This window comes from Stenella coeruleoalba, assembly GCF_951394435.1.
Source record: "Stenella coeruleoalba genome assembly, chromosome: 8".
Lineage (NCBI taxonomy): Eukaryota > Metazoa > Chordata > Mammalia > Artiodactyla > Delphinidae > Stenella > Stenella coeruleoalba.
The window spans coordinates 78,886,086-78,914,008 of record NC_137154.1 but is presented as its reverse complement, the minus strand read 5'-3'; the positions used below and the strand labels follow the sequence as shown (position 1 = coordinate 78,914,008).

The 27,923-nt window shown below is 36.1% G+C and overlaps 1 protein-coding gene across 1 annotated transcript in view; it reads right to left on the bottom strand.

Moving 5' to 3' along the window:
• The window catches only part of DYNC2H1 (dynein cytoplasmic 2 heavy chain 1), a 376,702-nt gene that overhangs the window by 162,052 nt on the left and 186,727 nt on the right, over window positions 1–27,923 (bottom strand). The window contains exons 70-73 of the mRNA XM_079929106.1: window positions 25,714–25,803; window positions 4,773–4,838; window positions 2,538–2,588; window positions 1,664–1,741 (exon numbers count right to left, since the gene is read on the bottom strand). Coding sequence (XP_079785232.1) covers window positions 1,664–1,741; window positions 2,538–2,588; window positions 4,773–4,838; window positions 25,714–25,803 — 285 coding nt within the window. The remainder of the gene's footprint in view (window positions 1–1,663; window positions 1,742–2,537; window positions 2,589–4,772; window positions 4,839–25,713; window positions 25,804–27,923) is intronic.

The window sequence follows — 27,923 nt, the reverse complement described above, 5'->3', positions numbered from 1 at the left end:
ATTGCCAGAATGGAGTTCCATGTTAGAGTGCAAAAATATGCCCAGTTTCAAATCTTGACTCTATACTTTCTCAGTGACCATAAATAAGTGACTATATCACTCTGGGCCTTAGTTTTTTTATCTGTTAAATGAGGACAATAACAGTAGCTCCCTCACAATGTTGAAAATATCTAATGAGATGATCCACTTTCAAATTCTGCATATCTTGAACATAGTAAGTCATCAATAACTGCTGGCTACTCCTACCGTTTTAACCATGTGCTACTGTACCATTAGAATAGTTGTGAAGAAAGCAGGGAAAGGAAAGGAAGAATGGAAACATATGTTACAGATTTTGAGAGAAGTATATTTGTCTTTCATTCCGCACAAAAACAACACTTTAGCCTGAGTAAAGAACACAGACAGAACTGTTGGGAGTTAGGCTTTTTCTTCCCCATGCCCCCATCCTCACTGCCCAAGTCATACCAGGGGAAGAAACTGTGGGGAGGGGAAAGAAGGAAGGAGAGAAAGAGAGGAAAAAGACACTATATTTGGAAAACCTACATATCAAAGGCATGTAGGAATGTGGTGTCAGAATGCCTTAATTAAAATCATAGTTCCAAAACTTCCCAGCTATTTGATATTGGATAAATTATTTAACCTGTCTACACCTCAGTTTGCTCTTCTCAAAAACAGGCATAATTATGACTTCTTCAATAGGTCATTGTGATAATAAAATAAGTAATGCATCTGAAGTATTTAACATGATGCTTGGCACATAACAGTTCCTCAAAAATATGTATGAAATTGAAAAGAAAATAGGTTCATGCATTTTGCAACTCGCTGCACTGATTCTCATTTCTCATCTGTAAAAAGAAAGTTAATAATACCTCCCTCTTAAGGTTTGTGTGATAATTGAATAAGATAATTCATTTGAAAATGTTTTATAAACTAAAATGATAATAAAACACTAATGTATATTATAAACTTTCTCTGAATAGGAAAGCCCCCCTTTCCTAAATGTTTTGCATTTCTTTACTTAACAAGAAATTAGTATGTGAAAAAAAGCATCATTATAATTTTTTTTTTTTTTTTTTTTTCCGGTATGTGGGCCTCTCACTGTTGTGGCCTCTCCTGTTGCGGAGCACAGGCTCCAGACACACAGGCTCAGCGGCCATGGCTCATGGACCCAGCCGCTCCACGGCATGTGGGATCTTCCCGGACCGGGGCACGAACCCGTGTCCCCTGCATCGGCAGGCAGACTCTCAACCACTGCGCCACCAGGGAAGCCCCATCATTATAATTTTTAGGTTAACACAGTTAAGATTCTTTTCCAAGTGTAACCTCTCAGTAGATCAATTGTTCAAACAATTTTAACTGTATCATGTTGATTATTATTAAGTTTGCCATTAGGAGTTCATGAAATAGTTCAGAGGTCCTGCCCAATAATCCAGAAATCTCTTCAAATTCTCACTATTTTTCATAATTATTGATTTTTTGCATTCTATTAAAATTGTTTAAAGGACTAATCAGAATAATTCTTGGATATTCTTTTATCCAGGGATTTTACATCATTTTCACAAAAATATCAACACTGAGTATGAATAAGTAGCACATAAAAATATAAACAGAAATAACTCAAATACTAAAAAAAAATAAATCTCTCATAGTAGAAGAGGAATACCTTTAATGTTGCCACTGCCCAGCTTCTTTCCTGATCAATCCAAGACGGAAGTTGATCACGTATTCTTTGTTGAGAGTCCTTTTTAATAAGAGCAATTATTTTCTTTAGTATATCTGGTAAAACTCAGACTTCAAAAAAATTAAAAATTGACCAGCTAATTTTATGAACACTATTTTGAAAAAAACTCATTCTATGTATTCTTTAATTTTTATCTATTTTACAAGTCAATATGGTAAAATTCTACATAACGTCAGGTACTGGTAAACATTTAGACAAATGTTGCATTCATTTTCATAGGGCTTAATCTTTTGTAAAACTTCAGAAAAACTCAAATGTAATAAGAAACTTCCATAGAATTATATTATTTTTAATTATATTTTGCATGTCAGATATAATCTAGGTTTCGCATTACAGTTTGGATAGGTTGCTTTGAAGAATAATATTATCCATTACATGTTTAAATAGAAAATTACTAGAGAAAAAGCTAAATTTGAATAAAGTTGTCAAAAGTTAAATGAAGTAATTTTTAACTTTACTTATATAAGAAAATTTTCCTAGTTATGTTACGAGGTTTGATCTTCTTCAAATTACAAAAGTGTTCTTGGAACCAAATATATATACACTGAAAAAAAGAAACCATATTAATTTCTTATATTTAATTAATATTCTCAGAATAATACATGTCCTCAAGGACAAAAAAACACATATAGGTCCATTTTCTATTAGGGCAATAGAGGCAAAGATATAGTCCTCTAATTAAAATATAATTTCAACAGTAATTTAAAACTTCTCTCAAGCAAATTATATTTCATGAAATCAAAGCCAGAGTTATTTTCACTAAGAGTGAAATAATAATTTTGTTATTCTAACTTACAGCTTTCCGCAACATGTCTCCAACAACCACACCTGTAAATGTATCCCATTCCTATTAAATAAAAATATGAGAAACACAAAAAATATTCTAACCATTTAACAAATCTTTTTAAATTTCCCCATAAGACAGCTTACAATTTAGCTTTCTAAAAACATGGAAAAAAATAAAACTCCTTTCATACCTTCCCACTCTACGACATTAACATAGGAATGAGTTCATGTACCATACCAACATAAAACATTAAAACAAAATCTACTAGAATAATTTTAAGACAAAAATAGAACTACAGGGCTTCCCTGGTGGCGCAGTGGTTGAGAGTCCACCTGCTGATGCAGGGGACACGGGTTCATTCCCCAGTCCAGGAAGATCCCACATGCCCTGGAGCGGCTGGGCCCGTGAGCCATGGCCACTGAGCCTGCGCGTCCGGAGCCTGTGCTCCGCAATGTGAGAGGCCACAACAGTGAGAGGCCTGCGTACCGCAAAAAAAAAAAAAAAAAAAAAAAAATAGAACTACATTATACATGTGAGTCTCAACATCTAAAAATTTAAATGTCTTATTCAATTAGCATTTGTCACTACCTTTTATTTTTCCTATTATATACTACTCCTCACTAATAGATAAGCAGTAAGGTGCATACAAAGTTTAAAAATTGTGTATATTGGGAAAAATAGGGAAAAAAAAATAGAACTACATTATACATGTGAGTCTCAACATCTAAAAATTTAAATGTCTTATTCAATTAGCATTTGTCACTACCTTTAATTTTTCCTATTATATACTACTCCTCACTAATAGATAAGCAGTAAGATGCATACAAAGTTTAAAAATTGTGTATATTGGGAAAAATAGAGAAAAGTACTACCATTAACTTATCTTTTCCAACATATTGGGAGAAGACTGCCATTATTCCTTTTTTTTAAAAAAACCCATGGAATCAAAATTGATCAAGTGTTACAGAATCTAGAGCTCTTAGAAAATCTATGTCTTCACTCTGGGTTACCCATTCAGATAATTATGGGCACTACCATATTATTTGTTACACATTGGCCAGCAAATAAAGCCAGGACATATTAAAATTTGAGAGCCATATGGAAAAATTACCAAAGCAACATACTTCCTGCCTCCACCCACTCTGACCACTCATTCTTCCTACTGAAGTTATACAGTCACAAATAAATAAAATACAAATTATCAGTACTACTTTATGCGAGTCAAATAAAACTGTTCTCCTTCCCAATGATAATTTATTTATACTCCAGGAGGGAAAACTAGGGAAAATTAAGTCTTATACAGCAGAACATACTGAGCATGGTGAAAAACATACAGGAGGAGGGAAAGGCATCAAAGTAAATAGTGTAAATAAAAAGAGTCAAGTTAAATTTGGAAGAAACTATACAAGTCAGCCAGAGCATGTGGAGTTAGAGAAAAAGAGAAAACAGTCACATGGAATGGTATGCCTTCTTTTAACTATTCAAACGAGGGGAACCCAGAGCATAGTTACAATCTGACCATAGAGAGTTAAAGGTTACTAGGTCAAAGTGCACTGTCCATATATACTGTTTGCTGCCACCCTGGCCACTGAATGCTCACTTTAATGATAATGGCATAATAATGAGAAAAATCACTTACAAATAATTTTTTTAATATTAGAAGCAGGTCAGAGATGGATTACTTAGTTCTATCTTGAAGGAAATTCTTTTCAAGTTTGAGAGGGGGTTATATGGTAGACCAGAAATGAAGTCACAGACAAAAAAAGATAAATTATACATTAAAATATTAACATAAACCTACAGGCTCAAAGAAGGCTTCTGAGAACTGCCCACCCTCTTGCTTCATCTGCTGACTCTGAGCAAGTCAGTGGAGGTAATAAATAATGTAGTGGCATACCCATATTGTTTAACTTTTTTATATTCATCAGTTCCACTGCTTAGACGAGGGAAATAAGAAGGCTGACTTTTCTGGTGCCCTGGAAAAGTGGACTTGTGTTCAGAAAAATCTAGGTAGCATGGTAAGTTAGAGTTCTTTCCCTGCCTTACCATTGCTTCAGAATACTGGGCTCACCCAAACGAGAGTAGAACTGTAAATCAGCATCTTACACTAAACTTCTAACTAAGTAAAAAATAGATTGACATGTAATTTCTAGCCTTAAGTAACTTCTAATCTAACCATAAGTCCGCCCATTACCAGATTTCTATGCAACTTTTTAAATAATTTTCTCCTTTCCTTCCACTTACATTTTCTTGAAAAAGTTCAGGATGCATGCCTCGAACGAAATGCAAAGCGAACATCAACTGATCAGCCTGAAAAGAATAACAGATGTTATCTTGCTTTTTCTAAATTTGTGTTTTTGGAAAAGCATAGTCCTTAAATTTTGGTTCACAAAATCTGTATTCTGTCATCTAATAATCTACTTTTATCATCTACATATGACAATTCTTCTAAGCTGGGGATGAGAGTACAGAGAGAGTGCTAACACTTTTAGAGATAGTGCTAAGGATTAATCAGTATGTGCATCTCATTAAAAAAAAACAGATTTAACTAGCTGAAATATGATTGTGAGGTTTAGATTAGTCATTACTAACCAGATCAACCTTTTGGATTAGTAATCTTCGATTTGTCAGTATGTTATATTCTCCTGAATACTCTGTATGCCCCTAAATCAAGAAACTTCACTTCTAGAAATTTATGCAGGGGATCAAAAATGTACTCCTAGAGAAGAAATAAGCATATTCATTGCAAGGTTTTTAAAATGTTTATTTATTTATTTGGCTGTGCCAGGTCTTAGTCACAGCACATGGGATCTTCACTGTGGCACGTGGGATCTTCAGCGTAGCATGCGAGATCTTCGTTGCATCATGCGGGGTCTTTGGTTGTGGCATGAGGACTCTTAGTTGCGGCATGTGAACTCTTAGTTGCGGCATGCATGTAGGATCTAGTTCCCTGCCCAGGGATCAAACCCAGGCCCCCTACATTGGGAGCATGGAGCCTTAACCACTGGACCAGCAGGGAAGTCCCGCAAGGCTTTTTATAATGGAGGGAAAACTGAAATAAATGTTCAAAAGTCTATCATGAATAACAGTCAAATCAAAGTGTATAGCATAGCTCATACTGTTTATTTAAACAAATATGTTTATATAAACAGATATGGATATATATCTGCAAAAGAAATTAGAAATAGATATCAAAATTTTTATCAGTGATTTATTTTTGAGATTACAGGTTATTTTTATTTCATTATTTTTTCTTAGGTGTATTTTGCAAACTTTCTAAAATAAACTTATATCATTTCCGTAAAAAAAAAAAAAAACAGCAACCAGTTTACTAACAAAACCATCTGCTCAAGCACCATCTTTCCTACCAAGTTCTAATTCAAACTTTATTTAGCTTTTCCCATATTGTAAATAATACTTTATTCGTATAATATTATATCTGTGCATGCTTATAAACCTACAGATAAATATAAGGATATTACAATACAATATATGCAAAAGATATGCTCAACAAAAAAAGATCCTCCTGTAAATACTACCAGCAAGTGATCTCTTTGCCTGCAAGAAAACCACCCCTCTGTTGGAAAAATCCAGTGTCTTGAATAATACAATACAAAATAATAATTTATTTTATAAAAGTATATATTGGGGGCTTCCCTGGTGGCGCAGTAGTTGAGAGTCCGCCTGCCGATGCAGGGGACACGGCTTCGTGCCCCCGTCCGGGAAGATCCCACATGCCGTGGAGCGGCTGGGCCTGTGAGCCATGGCCGCTGAGCCTGCGCGAACAGAGCGTGTGCTCCGCAACGGGAGAGGCCACAACAGTGAGAGGGGCCCACGTACCACCAAAAAAAAAAAAAAAAAAAGTATATATTGGGTATGTTTGTGTGTGTATATATACATATAAATATATATATATATATATATAGCAAGTACTCAATAAATATGTATTAAGTGAATAACTAAAAAACAAACATATGTTCACAACTACAACATAGTCAATGACTGAAAATAAAGCATAAAAACTGGCAGCAGATGGCCATCACTCAGGTATGAGAAAAACAGTTACAACCAACTACAGTGTATATAAAATAGCTACCATGTGGCTTAAAATATATAAAAAGCAAGGCATATCATTGGGAGAGATGTGTAATATTCTTTGGAATTAGAAGGTTAGAATTCAGGTTTGGCTGGAGACTTTGTTGGTGGTCCAATGGTTAAGAATCTGTCTTGCAATGCACTGGACACCGGTTCAGTTCCTGGTCGGGGAACTAAGATCCCACATGCCGTGAGGCAACTAAGCCCGCGTGCCACAACTACTGAGCCCACATACTCTGGAGCCCGTGCATCACAACTAGAGAGAAGCCTGTGCACTGACTGCACTGAAGAGCCCACTCTCCACAATGAAAGATCCTGCATGCCACAATTAAGACCCAACGCATCCAAAAAATAAATAAGTAAATATAAAAAAAGAGAATATTAAAAAAAGGAATTCAGGTTTGGGATTGAACAGTAGCTAGCTGTATAAGGCAGTAAGTTGCTTATTTTACACACTAACAAATATTGTAAATGATTATAATAGCATCCCTCAGCTAAGGTAAAGAAATAATGATTAAGATAAACAAGACAATAAATGTATTACTTTGAAGGCTTTATCACTTAATAATACAGTTAATTCTTTTTTACACACATATAATGCACACTTTTAATACATTTTATACATTTATTTAGCCATTTCTTTCTTTGCACTAAGGAAGAGTAATGTAGTCTCTAGTGTTAGTGGAGAGAAGAGAAGGCTCTACAACTCTCTGAGCCCCAGATTATCCACTGGAGTCAATGAACTATTTTATTGATTATTACTGAGCCAAGCTCTAAAATGTTGGCAAAAAATAGGCACATATTATGTAGTCAATAAATGGGTAATGGTGGTCATCCTTTTCTTTGTTTTCTAGTCCCAGAAGACATCCTGACCTTAGGGATAAGCCTATAATCAAGTTGGCCCAATCTCAATATATCGTGCCACAGATAATGGTACAAGGGATGCCATATGACCTAAGCCAGGCAAACCAGGATCATCTTCTATGATTTTCCAACTGGGAGATGGCAGAAGAAAGCTGTTTATGGTAGCTGTCTGGTTGCCTAGCTGTACCAATGAATTCCTTTAGCCATAAGAATTTAACAATGATTTTATAATGAGGAACAATGATAATTCAAGAATAAACATAAAATTATAGTTTACTGAGAGACAGAGGACACATTCCCAATTACCCTGAGGTAAAATCAAGAATGAACTAATTAAGCTTAAGGATTATCTGAATATTTGTTTCAAAAAAAACCTGTCAATAACCAGAGTTTAGAAAACATTTTGGACCTATAATATCCTTGATCTTCCGAGCTTATGAGTTGGAAAATTTGGGTCTTTTAAGTTCAATTTATTTCAGTATGCTTGGGTTCTGTTACAAAATAATTTAATATCAAGAGAACATAATAAACAAAATTTCAGCTGATTATCTACATAATTAACTAGCTGAATGAAGAAAAGCAGTAAGAGACAGTAGACCACTGGATGGTATATGTCAGCCACATATTCCATACCATGCCATCACACACACATCATACTCTAGTAAAAATTCAAAAAGAGTGAGACTATTAGAGAAGGATTAATACAATATGAGAGAATCTTAAAGTCAACTTTATACCTGATAAGAAGTTCACATTTCCAAACGTAATGGTTTGTTTTAACCATATTCTATTACCAAGACGTATTTGGCATCATGCAAAATGGGTTTGAATTCTAGCTCCAACACCGACTACATCTGAGTAACCTAGAGAAAGGTTAAAGCTCTAAATATCGGCTTCTTCCTTTATATAATAGAATTGTTGTGGGAATTAATTAACAATGTGTTAAAGCACTTAGTGCCTAGAACACTGTAAGTCTTAAAAGGCGACAGATAGTAACTATCTGCTTTACAGTAAAAAGATATAGTACGTAATATTGGAAAGGAAATTTATTTCAAAAATATTCCATAAATCCCACAAATCTCAGAGACTAAGAAGCAGTAGAAACTATAATTCATTCATTTTTTCTACCCTATAATATTCATTGCTTTCAAATATGTTTAATGAAAAGTCTAAGTATATGTTACCATATGAAGAAAAATCTTGTTTTAATCTCAAAGAAGTTGATATAGGATAGAACTTAGGCACTCACACTTGTGCTTGAAGCTAAATCATACATTTTAAAAAAGAATTCCATGCACATTTACCTATACTTCCAGAAACTCTAAAGGGTTAGATACAATACTAAAAGTTTCAAAGTTATCAAAGCAGAAGAAAATTATCTAAATTACCAAGATTCATTTTAATAACCACAGTTTATAAAATTTCTAAACACCCAACCAGAGAACTTCCATGTTTTTATTATAAGAAAACACATTTTGATAGGAAAAATACCATAATTCAAATTAAATGAGATGTAAGATAAATACAATCATGAGATGCTATAATTATTTTATTTGTAAAACATAATATTCATCTGAATTTTAATCAATCAACTAGCAAATTCATTTGAAGAAAGAGGCAAGGTGAGCTGCATAGGCATAAAGCTTAGAAGGACTTTGCATGAAAAACTTCTATTTATACATAACCAGACATTCTTCCTATACCATTTCAAATCTTTTAGACAATACTTCCATAAGGGGAAACAATAAGAATCATATGGTCTCACAACATTTTCTTTAACCCGTTTCTGTACTCGCCCAATATAGTTGGAAATTATTTAATACGCTAACAAATTCCATTATTTTGTATCTATTTGAAACAATAAACTGTGATGAAGAAATGATATGTAAAGGTACTAACTTGTACATAGGTTTACTATAATCATCATAAGTTTGGGGAAACCAAATGTGCTACTTATCCTATCATTGTCTAAGGTACTTACGTTACTGAAATAAACACTTTTGAACTCATGAATAAAAAGAATGATATAGCTAATAATCTAAACTGAAAGTACTAGACAATTTTCCCCATTTGGTTTAGTTCATTAAAAGTCTAAATTTTCTGATATAAAACAAGTCAATCATTTTTCTGTTCCAGGTCAAGATGCTTTCAGTTCAATGTGATGTGAATACTAATAATTCTCTCTCTATTTCAAGAGTCTATTGTTGTCATACTGCTCTCACTAACACAACAGCAAAACCAGCATTAGAGAAGCTCTGGCAGTCAGTTTAACGTAACGCTGACTGCTAAAAACCGAAAACCTTTCACTAAAATATAAAATTGGTTCCATCCTAAGTAAGGTTAGAGTGTTAAATCTTGAGAAATGCACCTCAGTTTTACAATTAATGTGCTTTCTGAATTTTTATTCACCACTGAAACTCTATGGAATGCTGAATTCAAGATGAATAGATTTAATATCACTCCTATAGAAATACAAATTTTACAAAACAGATATTCCATTATCAATTAAAAACATGTCTTAAGAGACCTTCAAGATGGCAGAGGAGTAAGATGTGGAAATCACTTTCCTCCACACAAATACATCAGAAATAAAACTATATGTGGAACAACTCCTACAGAACACCTACTGAATGCTGGCAGAAGACCTCAGACTTCCCAAAAGTCAAAAAACTCCCCATGTACCTGCATAAGGCAAAAGAAAAAAAAAAAAAAAAACAGAGACAAAAACAATAGGGACAGGACCTGCACCTCTGGGAAGGAGCTGTGAAGGAGGAAAAGTTTCCACACACTACAAAGCCCCTTCACTGGCAGAGAGGGGGGGGGGGTGCTAGTGGGGAAGCTTTGGAGCCATGCAGCAATAAGGGTGCAGAGGGCAAAGCGGAAAGATTCCCGCACAGGGGATCGGTGCCGACCAGAACTCACCAGGCTGAGAGGTTTGTCTGCTCACCCGCTGGGACGGGTCGGGGCTGGGAGCTGAGGCTCGGGCTTCGGAGGTCAGATCCCAGGGAGAGGACTGGGGTTGGCTGCGTGAACACAGCCTGAATGGGGCTAGTGCACTACAGCTAGCCAGGAGGGTGTCCAAGAAAAAGTATGGACCTGCCTAAGAGGCAAGAGACCATTGTTTCGGGGTGCGTGAAGAGAAGGGATTCAGAGCACCGCCTAAACAAGCTCCAGAGATGTGCAAAAGCCACGGCTATCAGCGTGGACACCACAGACAGGCATGAAATGCAAACGCTGCTGCTGCACCCACCAAGAAACCTGTGTGCAAGCACAGGTCACTATCCACACCTCCCCTCTCCAGAGCCTGTGCAGCCCACCACTGCCAGGGTCACGTGATGCAGGGACAACATCCCCAGGAGAACAAACGGCGGGCCACAGGCTGTTGCAACGTCATGCTTTATATTTGTTTAGTATTTAGAGTTTATTATCATTGGTAGATTTGTTTATTGATTTGGTTGCTCTATTCCTTTTTATATATATATATATTTTTTTTTTTTTCCTTTTCCTCTTTTTGTGAGTGTATATGTACATGCTTCTTTGTGTGACTTTTGCCTGTATAGCTTTGCTTTTACCATTTGTCCTAGGGTTCTGTCTGTCCATTTTTTTTTTATTTTTTAGCATAGCTTTTAGCACTTGTTCTGATTGGTAGAATTGTTTTTGGTTTGGTTGCTCTTTTCTTTCTTTCTTTCTTTTTTTCCTTTTTTCTCTCTTTTTTTTTTTACAACTTTTTAACTTTTTTAATAATTATATTTTATTCTAATAACTTTATGCTATTTTATTATTTTATATTTTCTTTCTTTCTTTCTTTTTTTCTCCCTTTTCTTCTGAGCCATGTGACTGACAGGGTATTAGTGCTCCAGCCGGGTGTCAGGCCTGTGCCTCTGAGGTGGGAGAGCCGAGTTCAAGACGCTGGTCTACCAGAGACCTCCTGGCTCCATGTAATATCAAACGGCAAAAGCTCTCCCAGAGATCACCATCTCAACGACCAGCAACCTACAGTGCTTGACACCTACACCAAACAACTAGCAAGACAGGAATACAACCCCACCCATTAGCAGAAAGCTGCCTAAAATCATAAAAAGGTCACAGACATGCCAAAACACACCACCAGATGCGGTTTTGCCCAGCAGAAAGACAAGATCCAGTCTCATCCACCGAACACAGGCACTAGTCTCCTCCACCAGGAAGCCTACACAACCCACTGAACCAACCTTAGCCACTGGAGGAAGACACCAAAAACAACAGGAACTATGAACCTGCAGCCTGCGAAAAGGAGACCCCAAACACAGTAAGTTAAGCAAAATGCGAAGACAGAGAAACACATAGCAGGTGAAAGAGCAAGGTAAAATCCCACTAGACCAAACAGATGAAGAAGAAATAGGCCTGAAAAAGAATTCAGAGTAATGATAGTAAAGATGATCCAGAATCTTGGAAATAGAATGAAGAAAATACAAGAAACATTTAACAAGGACCTAGAAGAACTAAAGAACAAACAAACAATGATGAACAACACAATAAATGAAATTAAAAATTCTCTAGAATAGATCAATAGCAGAATTACTGAGGCAGAAGAACGGATAAGTGACCTGGAAGATAAAATAGTGGAAATAACTACCATAGAGCAGAATAAAGAATAAAGAAAAAAGAATGAAAAGAATTGAGGACAGTCTTAGAGACCTACAGGACAATATTAATTGCACCCGCATTTGAATTACTGGGGTCGCAAAGAAGAAAAAGAGAAAAAGAAAGGGACTGAGAAAATATTTGAAGTGATTATAGTTGAAAATTTCCCTAATATGGGATAGGAAAAGGTCAAGTTCAGGAAGCACAGAGAGTCCCATACAGGAAAAATACAAGGAGAAACACACCAAGACACATATTAATCAAACTATCAAAAATTAAACACAAAGAAAAAATATTAAAAGCAGCAAGGGAAAAACAAGAAATAACATACAAGGGAATCTCCATAAGGTTAACAGCTGATCCTTCAGCAAAAACTCTGCAAGTCAGAAGGGAGTAGCAAGACATTTTTAAAGCAATGAAAGGGAAGAACTTACAAACGAGACTACTCTACACAGCAAGGATCTCATTCAGATTTGATGGAGAAATTAAAACCTCTACAGACAAGCAAAAGCTAAGAGAACACAGCATCACCAAAACAGCTTTAAAACAAATGCTAAAGGAAATTCTCTAGGCAGGGAACACAAGAGAAGAAAAAGAACTACAATGGCACACCCAAAACAATTAAGAAAATGGTAACAGGAACATACATATCAATAATTACCTTAAATGTAAAAGGATTAAATGCTCCAACCAAAAGACACAGACTGGCTGAATGGAAACAAAAACAAGACCCGCATATGTGCTGTCTACAAGAGACCCACTTCAGACCTACGGACACAAACATACTGAAAGTGAGGGGATGAAAAAAGATATTCCATGCAAATGCAAATCAAAAGAAAGCTGGAGTAGCAATTCTCATATCAGATAAAATAGACTTTAAAATAATGACTATTACAAGAGACAAAGAAGGACACTACATAATTATCAAGGGATCAATCTAAGAAAAAGATATAACAACTGTAAATATTTATGCATCCAACATAGGAGCACCTCAATACATGAGGCAAATGGTAACAGCTATAAAAGGGAAAATCCCCAGAGGAGGGGACTTTAACACACTGCTATCGCCAATGGACAGATCATCCAAAATGAAATTAAATAAGGAAACAAAAGCTTTAAATGATACACTAAACAAGATGGACTTAATTGGTATTTATAGGACATTCCATCTAAAACAACAGAATACACTTTCTTCTCAAGTGCTCATGGAACATTCTCCAAGATAGATGATATCTTGGGTCACAAATCAAGCCTTGATAAATTTAAGAAAATTGAAATAGTATCAAGTATCTTTTCTGACCACAACGCTATGAGACTAGATATCAATTACAGAAAAAATCTGTAAAAAATACAAACACATGGAGGCTAAACAATACACTACTTAATAACCAAGAGATCACTAAAGAAATCAAAGAGGAAATTTAAAAAATACCTAGAAACAAATGACAATGAAAGCACAACCACCCAAAACCTGTGGGATGAAGCAAAAGCAGTTCTAAGAGGGAAGATTATAGCAATACAATCCTACCTCAAGAAACAAGAAACATCTCAAATAAACAACATAACCTTACATCTAAAGCAATTAGAGAAAGAAGAAAAAAAAACTCCACAGAAGTAAAGAAATCATAAAGATCAGATCAGAAATAATAATAAACAGAAACAAAGGAAACAATAGCAAAGATCAATAACACTAAAAGCATGCTCTTTGAGAAGATAAACAAAATTGATAAACCATTAGACAGACTCATCAAGAAAAAAGGGGGTAGACTCAAATCAACAGAATTAGACATGAAAAAGGAGAAGTAACAACTGACACGGCAGAAACACAGAGGATCATGACAGATTACTACAAGCAACTATATGCCAATATAATGGAAAACCTGGAAGAAATGGACAAATTCTTAGAAAAGCACAACCTTCCAACACTGAACCAGGAAGAAACAGAAAATATAAACAGACCATTCACAAGCACTGAAATTGAGACTGTGAAAAAGAATCTTCCAGCAAACAAAAGCCCAGGACCAGATGGCTTCACAGGCGAATTCTATCAAACATTTAGAGAAGAGCTAACACCTATCCTTCTCAAACTCCTCCAAAATATAGCAGATGGAGGAACACTCCCAAACTCATTCTACAAGGCCACCATCACCCTGACACCAAAACTAGACCAAGATGTCACAAAGAAAGAAAACTACAGGCCAATATCACTAATGAACATAGATGCAAAAATCCTCAACAAAATATTAGCAAACAGAATCCAACAGCACATTAAATGGATCATACACCATGATCAAGTGGGGTTTATCCCAGAAATGAAAGGAGTCTTCAATATACACAAATCAATGTGATAAACCATACTAACAAACTGAAGGAGAAAAAACGATATGATCATCTCAATAGATGCAGAGTAAGCTTTCAACAAAATTCAACAGCCATTTACGATAAAAACTCTCTAGAAAGTAGGCAGAGTGGGAACTTACCTCAACATAATAAAGGCCATATATGACAAACCCACAGCCAACATCATTCTCAATGGTGAAAAACTGAAACCATTACCACTAAGATCAGGAACAAGACAAGGTTGTCGACTCTCAGCACTATTATTCAACACAGTTTTGGAAGTTTTAGCCACAGCGATCAGAGAAGAAAAAGAAATAAAATGAATCCAATTTGGAAAAAAGAAGAAGTAAAACTGTCAATGTTTGCAGATGACATGATACTATATAGAGAATTCTAAAGATGCTACGAGAAAACTACTAGAGCTAATCAACAAATTTAGCAAAGTAGCAGGATACAAAGTTAATGCACAGATATCTCTTGTATTCCTATACACTAATGATGAAAAATCTGAAACTGAAATCAAGAAAACACTCCCATTTGCCACTGCAACAGAAAAAATAAAATACCTAGGAATAAACCTACCTAAGGAGACAAAAGACCTGTATGCAGAAAACTATAAGACACTGATGAAAGAAATTAAAGATGATACAAACAGATGGAGAGATATAACACGTTCTTGGATTGGAAGAATCAATATTGTGAAAATGACTCTACTACCCAAAGCAATCTATAGATTCAATGCAATCCCTATCAAACTACCAATGGCATTATTCACAGAACTAGAACAAAAGGTTTCACAATTTGTATGGAAACACGAAAGACCCCGAATAGCCGAAGCAATCTTGAGAAAGAAAAACCAAGCTGGAGGAATCAGGCTCCCTGTCTTTAGACTATACTACAAAGCTACAGCAATCAAGACAGTATGGTACTGGCACAAAAACAGAAATATAGATCAATGGAACAGGATAGAAAGCCCAGAGATAAACCCACGCACATATAGTCACCGTATTTTGATAAAGGAGGTAAGAATATACAATGGAGAAAAGACAGCCTCTTGAATACATGGTGCTGGGAAAACTGGACAGCTACATGTAAAAGAATGAAACTAGAACACTCCCTAACACCATACACAAAAATAAACTCAAAATGGATTAGAGATCTAAATATAAGGCCAGACACTATAAAACTCTTAGAGGAAACCTTAGGCAGAACACTGTATGAAATAAATCACAGCAAGATCCTTTATGACCCACCTCCTAGAGAAATGGAAATAAAAACAAAAATAAACAAATCGGACCTAATGAACCTGAAAAGCTTTTGTAACAGCAAAGGAAACCATAAACAAGATGAAAAGACAACCCTCAGAATGGGAGAAAATATTTGCAAATGAAGCAACTGACAAAGGATTAACCTCCAAAATTTACAAGCAGCTCATGCAGCTTAATATAAAAACAAAAAAAAAAAACAATCCAAAAATGGTCAGAAGACCTAAATAGACATTTCTCCAAAGAAGATATACAGACTGCCAACAAACACATGAAAGAATGCTCAACATCATTAATGATTAGAGAAATGCAAATCAAAACTACAATGAGATATCATCTCACACCAGTCAGAATGGCCATCATCAAAAAATCTAGAAGCAATAAATGCTGGAGAGGGTGTGGAGAAAAGGAACACTCTTGCACTGCTGGTGGGAATGTGAACTGGTACAGGCACTATGGAGAACAGTATGGAGGTTCCTTAAAAAACTACAAATAGAACTACCATATGACCCAGCAATCCTACTACTGGGCATATACCCTGAGAAAACCATAATTCAATAAGAGTCATGTACCAAAATGTTCATTGCAGCTCTATTTACAATAGCCTGGAGATGGAAACAACCTAAGCGTCCATCATCGGATGAATGGATAAAGAAGATGTGGCACGTATATACAATGGACTATTACTCAGCCATAAAAAGAAACGAAATTGAGCTATTTGTAATGAGGTGGATGGACCTAGAGTCTGTCATACAGAGTGAAGTAAGTCAGAAAGAGAAAGAGAAATACCGTATGCTAACACATATATATGGAATTTAAGAAAAAAAAAATGTCATGAAGAACCTAGGGGTAAGACAGGAATAAAGACACAGACCTACTAGAGAATGGACTTGAGGAAATGGGAAGGGGGAAAGGTAAGCTGTGACAAAGCGAGAGAGTGGCATGGACATATATACGCTATCAAACGTAAAATAGACAGCTAGTGGGAAGCAGCCGCATAGCACAGGGAGATCAGCTCGGTGCTTTGTGGCCACCTAGAGGGGTGGGATAGGGAGGGTGAGAGGGAGGGAGACGCAAGAGGGAGGAGATATGGGAACATATGTATAACTGATTCACTTTGTTATAAAGCAGAAACTAACACACCATTCTAAAGCAATTATACTCCAATAAAGATGTAAAAAAAAAAAAAACACACATTATCTCTGTTAGTTAAGGCAAGTAGTGTTAGCTGCTGTAACAAATCCTAAATCTTAGTGGCTTTAGACAATAAAACTTTCTCTCTCCCTCACAAAAAAAAAAAAAAAAAAAAAGAGTCATGTACCACAATGTTCATTGCAGCTCTATTTACAATAGCCAGGAGATGGAAGCAGCCTATGTGTCCATAGACAGATGCATGGATAATGAAGATGTGGCCATATAGACAATGGAATATTACTTAGCCATAAAAAGAAACGAAATTGAGTTACTTGTAGTGAGATGGATGGACCTAGAATCTGTCATATAGAGTGAAGTAAGTCAGACAAAAACAAATACCATATGCTAACACATATATATGGAATCTAAAAAAAAAAAAAATGTTTCTGAAGAGCCTAGGGGCAGGACAGAAATAAAGATGCAGGCATAGAGAATGGACTTAAGGACACGGGCAAGGGGAAGCGTAAGCTGGGATGAAGTGAGAGAGTGGCATGGACTCTTATATACTACCAGATGTGAAACAGATACGTAGTGGGAAGCAGCCACATAGCACAGGGAGATCAGCTCGGTGCTTTGTGACCACCTGGGGTGGGGGATAGGGAGGGTGAGAGGGAGATGCAAGAGGAGGAGATATGGGGATATATGTATATGTATAGCTGATTCATTTTGTTATAAAACAGAAACTAACACACCATTGTAAAACAATTCTACTCCAATAAAGATGTTAAAAGAAAACAAAAAGTCTTAAGAATTATAAACTATAGCATTTTTTAAAAATAATTTCAACTTTTCACAATAGAAAAGTATTACTCAAGATAGGCAATGAAAAATTCCAGTTGGGTACTAAAATGTTGGGATGGTAAGCCTACAACCCCTCTCCTAGTGCAGGGAAGTGCTGGCTTTAGCCTACCTTAAATATACTTTTAAAAGGTAAAGTGACATAAAAGAAGTAACTCTCTGGGATTATCAGTCACTTTAAACATTTACTTTATTATATTTTTAAACTTTTCTGCGAAAAAGAAGTAATGCTCACTAAACTTCACTGATACTGTACATTAAATCATCTTGGTACTGAAATGCTTACCATATCCTTCTCTAATTACATTATTAAAATATGACAAAAGGATTTAAATCTCATCAGTAAGTATAATGTATCACTGAAAATAAAATAAGAACATATAATTTATTCACTAGAAAATAAAAAAGATTAAAGCTACATTCAGACTTGCTAAGTCTGGTGGCAGGGTGGTACAGGTGCTGCCGCTCTCTACCTCCTCAACTGCCCTTTTATTGTTTCAAACTCCCTCCTAGGGATAGATAGTAAAGCATGAACTGCAGTCAGAAGCAGCTGTACCAGGAGCCCCCTTACTCCCTTGGTAACAGCAGCAGCAGCAATCAAGTAATAAAAATGTAATTCCATGCTTAAACTGTACCCCCTTGCTGTCACCACTCCAACCACCACACAGGCACAGAACATCCTGGGGCCGTCCCTCAGGCTTGGGCCCCTTGGTCCACTGGAGCAATGCTTCTGGCATAGGTGGGAGAAACAGAGTGGGCAGAGCACAAAAATTCAAAGTATACAGATTACTGTAAAGCAAGTTTATGAGCACAGACTTTAGGACCAGCCTTGCTGGGAATGAAATTCCATTTCATTTGTCTCTGGCTCTGAGATGAATCACTAAGCGAATGAGGATGGCAGAGTCTCTAGGAAAAGCCCTTCTCCACAGGAATGAAGAGAGAAGAGAGACACAAGGGCCAACTCCTAAGAGAGCACTGTGGATTCCTGAACTTGGCGGGGCGGGAGGGGGGCAAAGAGTTTCAGGGAGGAAGGGGGACAGAATGGGCACTTTAAATCACACATTGACATCATGCATGAACTTTGAAAACATTATGCTAAGTGAATAAGCAGAGGACAAACACTTATATGACTCCACTTATATGAGGTACCAAGAGTAGTCAGATTCATAGAGACAGAAATCAGAATGGTAGTTCCCAGGGGATGGGGGGGATGAGGGATGGGCAATTATTTATTGGGTAGGGAGTTCCAGTTTAAGATAAAAAATGAACAATGCAAATTAAGTAATATAGAGATCAAAAAATAAATCAATGATTAAAAAAGAAAATATTAAAACATTAATTAACATAGACTTATTCTAAAAGCAAAACTTATTCTTTAAAGTGCAAAGAAAATAGACAAATATGACAAATAGACAAATATGGCAAGTAAGGGGGAAGGTAAAAATAAAAAACCTTAATAAAAGTAAGTAGAAAAAAGAAAAATAAGATATTTATAAACTACAAAATTAAAAACAGTGATAAAATCCAGAGTTGACAAGGATGCAAAGAAGATACCTTAATTACTCTGTGTGTAGGAATAATAACTGGTAATAAAAACCTTTTAGAAGGCAATTTGATAATGCCAAAAAAAATTTCATAAGTTTATATCCTTGGATCAGCCATTATACTTCCATTAAGAAATATAGAGTTCTGGTTCAAGACAATGACACAGGAAGATCCCAAACTCACTTCCTCCTATAGACACACCAAGTCTACAGCTAAAGAAGGAACAATTTCCTCTGAGAAATACCTACAGGCTGGCTGAACAATTACCACACACTGGGCAAAAGAGAAGAAAACCACATCAAAGCAGGTGGGAGAGGCTGGGATAGTCTTGCCATAAAACCCACCCCTGGAACAGTGACCCAAAGTTAGGAGGAAACTCAAAAGCCAGACCTCTGCTTGAGGAATGAAGGGTTTGACCCCATACTAGGCACCCCAACTTTAAAGACCTGCACCTGAGTAACAAGCTCCCAAAATATCTAGCTTTGCAAATCAACTGGGCTCACAACAACGATATCCACAAGAGTGTACTCTTCTGAGAAACAGCTCAAAAAGGGTTCCTATGCTGGGACTCACCTGCCCCAGGGCAGCCGATGGAGCTCAGACTTTAAGTGTAAGAGCTTCACTTGGGTAGATTAAAGCATTGGCCTGAGAGGCAGGCATCTAATCTAATACACATGTCTAAGAACTTGCTGGAACACTCTCTGGGTACATAGGCTAGCGGACACCATCTCTGCACTCTCCGTCTGCTAGCCAACAGGTGCCATCATTGTTTTTTCCTTTTCTAGTGGGTGCCATCTTTCCGCACATGCTCTGCCTCACTCCAGGCATCAGGCACCATATTTGCACCCTCCCTCAGCCTTGCTCTAGCCAGTGGGTGCCACCTTTCTTATTTTTTTTTCTTTTTCTGGTGGGTGCCATCTTTATGTTCCCCCTCTGCCTCCCTACAGCCAGCAGGCAACATGTTCTCACTCTCTCTCTGCCATGCTCCAGGGCACCAGTATCTCTCAGAAGTGAGCTTTATATACTTTTGGAGCCCTGATTTTTGTAGCTACAGCCAAGGGGCCATCCCTTGATCATATGGCTCTGGAGGCCAAGGGAGCTTGCATTCCTGGGTCCCATGGGACTCTAACAATTGGAGAGACAGTTCTTGGCAGGCTACTATCTCCAAGGTTCTGCACAGACAACATAATGACACACCCCCACATCTTTCTGTGAAAGAAGCCTATTTGCTTGTACTGGAGCTTTGGCCTGAGAGGCAGGCTTCAGGTTTGGCGCATACCTAGGGGCCTATGGAACTCCTCTCAGGGATCATAGGTCAGTGAATGCCATCTTTGCCCTCTCCTTCTGCCTTACTATAGCTTGCCAGTATCTCCTAGAAAAGAGCTTATACACGTATCTAGAGCCTCCGTTTATGCAACTGCCAATCAGGAGACACCACCAGATCACCTGGCTCAAATGGCCAGTGGGGATTATACTTGCAGTCCCATAGGACTGTATATATTTTCATACTTTAAAATTTGCTCCCTGAGCATCTGGCTTCAAAGCATCCTGAATCTACTGCTGACTGATAAACTTCCTCCATATGATGCTGACAGGTCATGAGACACCCTCAAGCTACAGGGAGATAATAAGAATATAATAGGCTGCTTGAACAATCACAAAGGTTTAAGAGACAGCCAAGAGTTAGGGTAGGGTTGAATGATAAGGTTCAACCACCAGGACACTGGTCTAGCAGCACCATTTTGGAGTCCTCCCTCCAGCCTACTAATGTCAGGGGCTTACCCACCCATCAGTGGGCTAGCACCAGAGCCAGAAACTCCAGACCCACAGCCAGCCAATCCAGGAACCAGCTCTGCACACCAGCAGATCGATACCAACCCCAGCCTCCCCAGCCCCCAAGCCCTGCAGCCCCAGCCCCTCCCACCAGTGGGGTGGCATGAGCTCCAGCCTCCCCAGGACCTGCAGCCAGCCAGCCCAGAACCTGGTCCTGCCCATCAGCAGGCCAGCACCAGCCCCAGGATCCTCAGGCTATGTGACCAGCCATGCTGGGACATGGACCCATACACCAGGGCCTGGCAGTCAATACATGAAGTAGGGCCTGGTAGCCACCTAGAACAGGGACCAGTGCTGCTGACTAGTATGACCACAGTACCTGGCCCCGCCATAATAGAAGGGTCCGTGCAGCCCACATAGGGGGCAACCTTAGAGCATATAGCTCTGGTAAGCAGAAGGGGGTATGCTGCTAAGCTCCATAAGACATCTCCCACATAAACCATTCTCCAAGATTGGAAAACATACTTGACTTAGAGTTCATAGAAATAAAAAGAGAATTCAGCAAAATGAGGAGACAGAGGAGTATGTTTGAAACAAAGGAAAAAGACAAAGCCCCAGAAGAAGAACTAAGTAAAGTGGAGATAAGCAATCTACCCAATAGAGTGTTCAAGTTAATGATCATGAAGATGCTCAACAAACTCAGGAGATGAATGGATGGACATAGAGAAAAAGTTAACAAAGAGTGAAAAAATATAAAGATGAACTAAACAGAGCTGAAGAATACAATAACTGACATAAAAAATATACGAGAAAGCAATCAAAACAGATTAGATAATAAAATGAAATGAATCAGTAAACTGGAAGACAGAGTAGTGGAAATCACCCAAGCTGAAGAGAAAGAAAAGAAAAAGGAATTTAAAAATTTTAGAATAGTTTAAAAGACCTCAAGGACAACATCAAGCATACTAACATTCACTTTATAGGGGGTCTCACAAGGAGAAGAGAGAGAGAAAGAGGCAAAGAACTTATTTGAAGAAATAATAGCTGATAATGTCCCTAACCTGAAAAGGAAAAAGACATCCAAGTCCAGAAATCACAGAGTCCCAAACAAGATGAAACCAAAGAGGTCTAAACAAAGACACATTACTAAAAAGTGGTAAAAATTAAAGATAAAGAAAGAATCTTAAGAGCAGCAAGAGAAAAGCAATTAGTTATACACAAGGGAACTTTCATAAGACAATGAGCTGACTTTTCAGCAGAAACGTTGCAGGGTACACAAAACAAAAAGATATAAAATATGATGTCAAAAACAGTAAACAAACAAACAAACAAACAAAAAACAGTAAACATTGGGGGAAGGTGAGTAAAAACACAGGATTGTTAGCATGCATTCAAACTTAAGAGAGCATCAACTTAAACCTTAAACTAACACACACACACACACAAATAGGTTTTTATATATGAATCTCATGGTAACCACAAACTAAAAATCTATAAGAGATACATACAAAAAAAAAGAATCCAAACATAAAATTAAATACAGTCATCAAATCACAAGGGAAGAGGGCAAAGTAAGATGACAGAAACAAAAATGAACTATAAAAATAACCAGAAAATAATTATTAAAATGGCAATAAGTACATACCTACCAATAATTACTTTAAATGTAAATAGACTAAATGCTCCAATCAAAAGATACAGAGTGGCTGAATGAATAAAAAATCAAGAGTCATATATATGCTGCCTATAAGAGACTCACTTAAGAACTAAAGACAAACACAGACTAAAGTGAGCGGATGGAAAAATCAACTCCATGAAAATGAAAATGAAAAGAAAGCGGAGCTTTCTTTAAAACAGAATTTAACAGACTTTAAAACAAAGACTGTAACAAGAGACATAAAAAGACATTACATAATGATAAAGGGATCAATCCAACGAGCAGACATAACAACTGTAAATTGTTATTTAAAAATGGACAAATCACGTGAATAGACATTTTTCCAAAGAAGACAAACAAATGACCAACAGACACATGAAAGGATGTTAAACATCACTAATCATCAAGGAAATGCAAATTAAAACTGCAAAGAGATATCACCTCACGTCTGTCCAGAATGGCTATAATCAAAAAGACAACAAATAACAAGGGTTAACAAGGATGTGGAGAAAAGGGAACTCTTGTGCGCTGTTGGTGGGATTGTAAATTAGTACAGCCACTATGTAAAACAGTATGGAGGTTCTTCAAAAAACGTAAAAATAGAACTGCCATATGATCTAGCAATTGCACTTTTGGGGTATTTTTCAAAAGAAATGAACAAAAACACTAACTTGAAAAGATGTATGCTCCCCTATGTTCACTGCAGCATTATTTACAATAGCCAAGATATGGACGCATCCTAAGTGTCCATCCAAAGATGAATGGATAAAGAAGATGTGGTGTGTGTGTGTGTGTGTGTGTGTGTATACACAATGCAATATTACTTGCCCATAAAAAAGTAATGAAATCTTGCCATTTGTGACAACATGGACGGACCTAGAGAGTATTATGCTAAGTGAAATAAATTAGACAGAGAAAGACAAATACCCCATATGATTTTACTTTTATGTAGAATCTAAAAAACAAAACAAACATAACAAGACAGAAACAGATTCATAGATACAGAGAACAAACTGGTGGTTGCCTGAGGAGAGAGAGTTGAGAGATGAGCGAAATTGATGAGGAAGATTAAGAGGTACAAACTTCCAGTTATAAAATAGGTTATGGGGGTGTAATGTACAGCATAGGGAATATAGTCAATAATATTGTAATAACTTTGTATGGTGACAGATGGTTACTAGACTTATCATGTAATGTATAAAAATATCAAATCACTATGCTGTGCACCTGAAACTAATATAATATTCTAAATCAATTATACTTCAATAAAAAAAGAGGGGAAAAAAGACATGAATGCAAGACTTGAAAGCATAAAACTCCTAGAAAAGAAAGCCACTGCTTACTTACTCGTACATGTACATAAAGGTGAAGGAACTGAACAGGTTGTTCACTGAACTGCAGTCATTCATAACAACAAACAATATAGAAATAATCTAATATCCACCAGTAGAGTACTAGCATATAATTATATTATGGAATGCTACACAACCACTCAAAATAATAAGGTTAACATATTTATACTTATGTAAAGATCTTCAGGACCTATTGCCACAAAAGAGTTGTTACAGAAGAAACTATAATGTAAGGAAAAATTTTAAAACTGTATCTATATATTTGTACATATGAATATGAAGAGAGAAGAAACAGATTATAAGGAACATATCAAACCTTGAACTGGTTTACTCTAATGAAGGACTAAGAGTTAGAGGAGAGGATGAAATGAATGTTTAAAGTTTTCTTCTATATAGCTCATTAAATTTGAAACATTTTCTGAAAATATTTTAAAATTTTGGGTAATCAAATTTTACAGAGTTTTATATGAGATAATGCATTATAAAAATGTTTAAAGATATCATGAATCTATAACAAATGAAACTACTGATATATCATCCTTATATCTAGGATCATAACTACTGACAATTATTTGCTTACAATTCCTCATTTTACACAAGTTAAAATTGAAGGCCAAATAGCTGATTTTCAGAATTATAGTAAACTATAAGACCTATAAAAGAAAAATATATATCCATAGTTTTCAGTAAAGAAGGAATTCTGCAGAAATCCTCAACTATAATTCTTTGAATTTCCAATAACACCCCTTGTCAAAGTGCTGAAAGGTACTTTGAAGGGTTTATTCTGTCTGAAGTAAAGATCTTCAACAAAATCACTCTAATCATAAAAATTACTATCTTATTCTATAGTAACAATATTAAGTATATCTTTTTCAAGATTTTCTAAGAAACCTATATAATTGGACCATAATAACTCTATTCCTCTCACTTAGTTAACTGCCTTACAAAGTGCTTTTTTAACATATCTCAAGCTATACCCAAGGACTGACATTAAAAAGAAGTCCTAAGTGAAAACCCTCTGTGTTTTCTATAATATTAAGAAATTTCTAAAATATGTTTCACTGTATATTCCTCTGGGTCCCCTATAATTTGAAGACTTATGACAAATTTATTTCGTAACTCAGGATCAGGTGTTAGTTTACTTCATAATGCGAAGAATAGACAATTATTTTGTTCCCCAACCCAGGGGACATCCAGCAGTGTCAAGAGATGATTTTGATTGTCACAGCGGGGAAATGGAGGGCTAATGGCACCAGAAGATAGAGGCCAGAGGTGACACTAAATATCCTAAAATGCACAAAACAGCCCCCCACAACAATTAACTATGTGGCACAAAATGTCACTGGTACTGAGATTGAGAAACATCGGCTAGAAAATGACCTACATAATCCATCCTCGTTCCTTCTTTCAGTGGCTACTGACATGTTCAGGGCTAAGTCAGCTAACCCAGGGTTTGCTCTCCCTTCTTTACTTGTCACTTTTCTCCCTACGACATCCCAAGTGCTGTAAGACATTCTGGTTAGTAATGAGTTTTATTCTGGGAAAATATCAGAAATGTCAATTTTAATACCTTTTTAGTATGTAAAGAGTTATGTATAATTTAATATAATTTAACCTAATACTGTATTAAATCAAGGTTCAGGTAATATTTTATAAGTGAAAAACACAATGTTTCTTACCTTAAATAGGCAACGGCATATATATTCATATACCATATGTTTTAATGAGTTGATGAGAGACTGAATCCTCTGTTCTGTATTTTCAGAATCCTGTAGATTACAATTTGAAAATTGAAAAACCATTAGGAAATTCATGAACATTTAAAAGGTACCCCACAGTTTAATCATGCTTATAAATTGTTCCTCCAGACTCAAAACTGATTCTGGGACAATTATCTTCAGCAAACAGACTCAAGGGACTAGACGAATAAGTGCATTAAACTTCTACATTAATATAATAAAAAACTGATGTATTTTTTAATGTATAGATAGAGTTAAAGCTTTCAATAAATGAAAATTATAATCAATTACCAGTAATATCATATGAATTGAATTTGACCATACCACTTTGATTCCTACTGGCATTAAAAATACTACGTCAATCTGGGTTAAAGCCATTTAATTACTTGTATTATAATTACCAATCCAGCCCCAAAACAGTATGACCAGAACCATACTATAAAGAATTTTCTCATCCCCAGTACAGGAACTTAAACAATCTTAAACCATGCCCTCCAGCTTGAATTTGAAATACGTGGTGTAAAAATTCATACATAGTTTTAGTTTTTTATCTGCTTTTGTACCTCCATTGTACATGATTGCTATGATTTGAAAAATATCATTAATGGATATTTTATTTGATTAATGAAAAATGGCTTGGGGTAGGAATAGTGGAGGGGATGTTGTAAAGGCTGGCCTTTTCCCTTGGTGTGATATGAGTGTAAGTTTCACTTCATTCTGGGTGCAATTGGAGAATACATGCCTTGCAGAATTCAATTCTGGTATAACATTTAGACAAAATTGCTTGCTTCCTTGTGATGATAATTGGCAAGGAAAAAAAAACTAGCAAAATAATTTTAACAGTTTAGAGAAGTACACCCAGGACGACAGGATGAGCAATAAAATGTGTGAAATTAGCAGAAAACATTGTGACTTGATACTCAGATACATCAAATGTAGGTTTCTGGCCGTGTTAGTAGCATGTTCTAACCAAGAGAGCTCATTATTCACAGTTCATACCACAAACACTTCTCTTAATTTTACTATTTATTAACAAAGATCACATGTGGAATTGAAGCTTAGATCCACTAAAAGACACTCTAATGTGAGACAGAATATAGTACCTACAAGGTCCAGTAGATTTTCAATGTATGTACTTCTATGTATTTCAGATTATATTTTTCAAATGAACTCAAATGCCCACCTAAACACACATGTGCATATACACGAACAAACACATGCAAAGGTCAATGTTATTCAATGGCCGTATTATCACAGAACTATTGTCACTAAGGAAGTACTGAGCTATAAGCTTTTCTAAACAGTACAAAATAACCAGTATTTTTACTAAGTTGATTTAGACCTTCTAACTTATTTCTCAGTCCTTATATTTTATAGGGTCATTGAATTTTAACATACAATTTTTTTACTAAAAGATAAGAATGAATTTTAAATGAACTTATTACTGTGTACTTTCTAAGTAATTTATACAAAATTATTAATAAAAAACGAAGTTAAGTATAAATGACTCTCTAGATTTACCTGTGACACAGCAAATTAGAAATATGATCAATGTATCATGACCCAACTCTCACAGACTTTACACTATTACTGTTTTTTGTAAAAATTCTTCTACCAGCACAATATTATAAATGGTTTGATTAAATTTAACATATTAAAATTCAATTTTTTTTAAAACCAAAGGACAAAGAACACAATTATGTATTCTTCAACCCTTTCCTGCATCTTGAAACCTTATCTTTGTCCAAAGGACATTACATATATACATGGGAGAAATGCTTACCTTGTCCCCCAGGACTGAGATGACAGATTTTACTAACAAAGCCTACCCCCAAAGCAGAAGCTCTTCGTTAGGTGCCATTTTATTTCAAATCTAATGTAAGAACAACTTCAAATGATTTACTTTAGTGGAAAAGACATCAGTAAACTTTAATCATTATTTGTAATCAAATAAAGATTTTCTGAAATAACTCATTCATGAAAATATTAAGTAGTCCATGCCAATGAAGACAAAGATTTTTTCCTGTTTTATTCTCCATTATATCACCCATGCACCTAGAAAAATGCCTGCCACATGGTAAGTCTGCGATAAATATTAACTGAATGAATAATAATCTTTCCTCAGAAAGATAGACTTAAGTAAACCTACT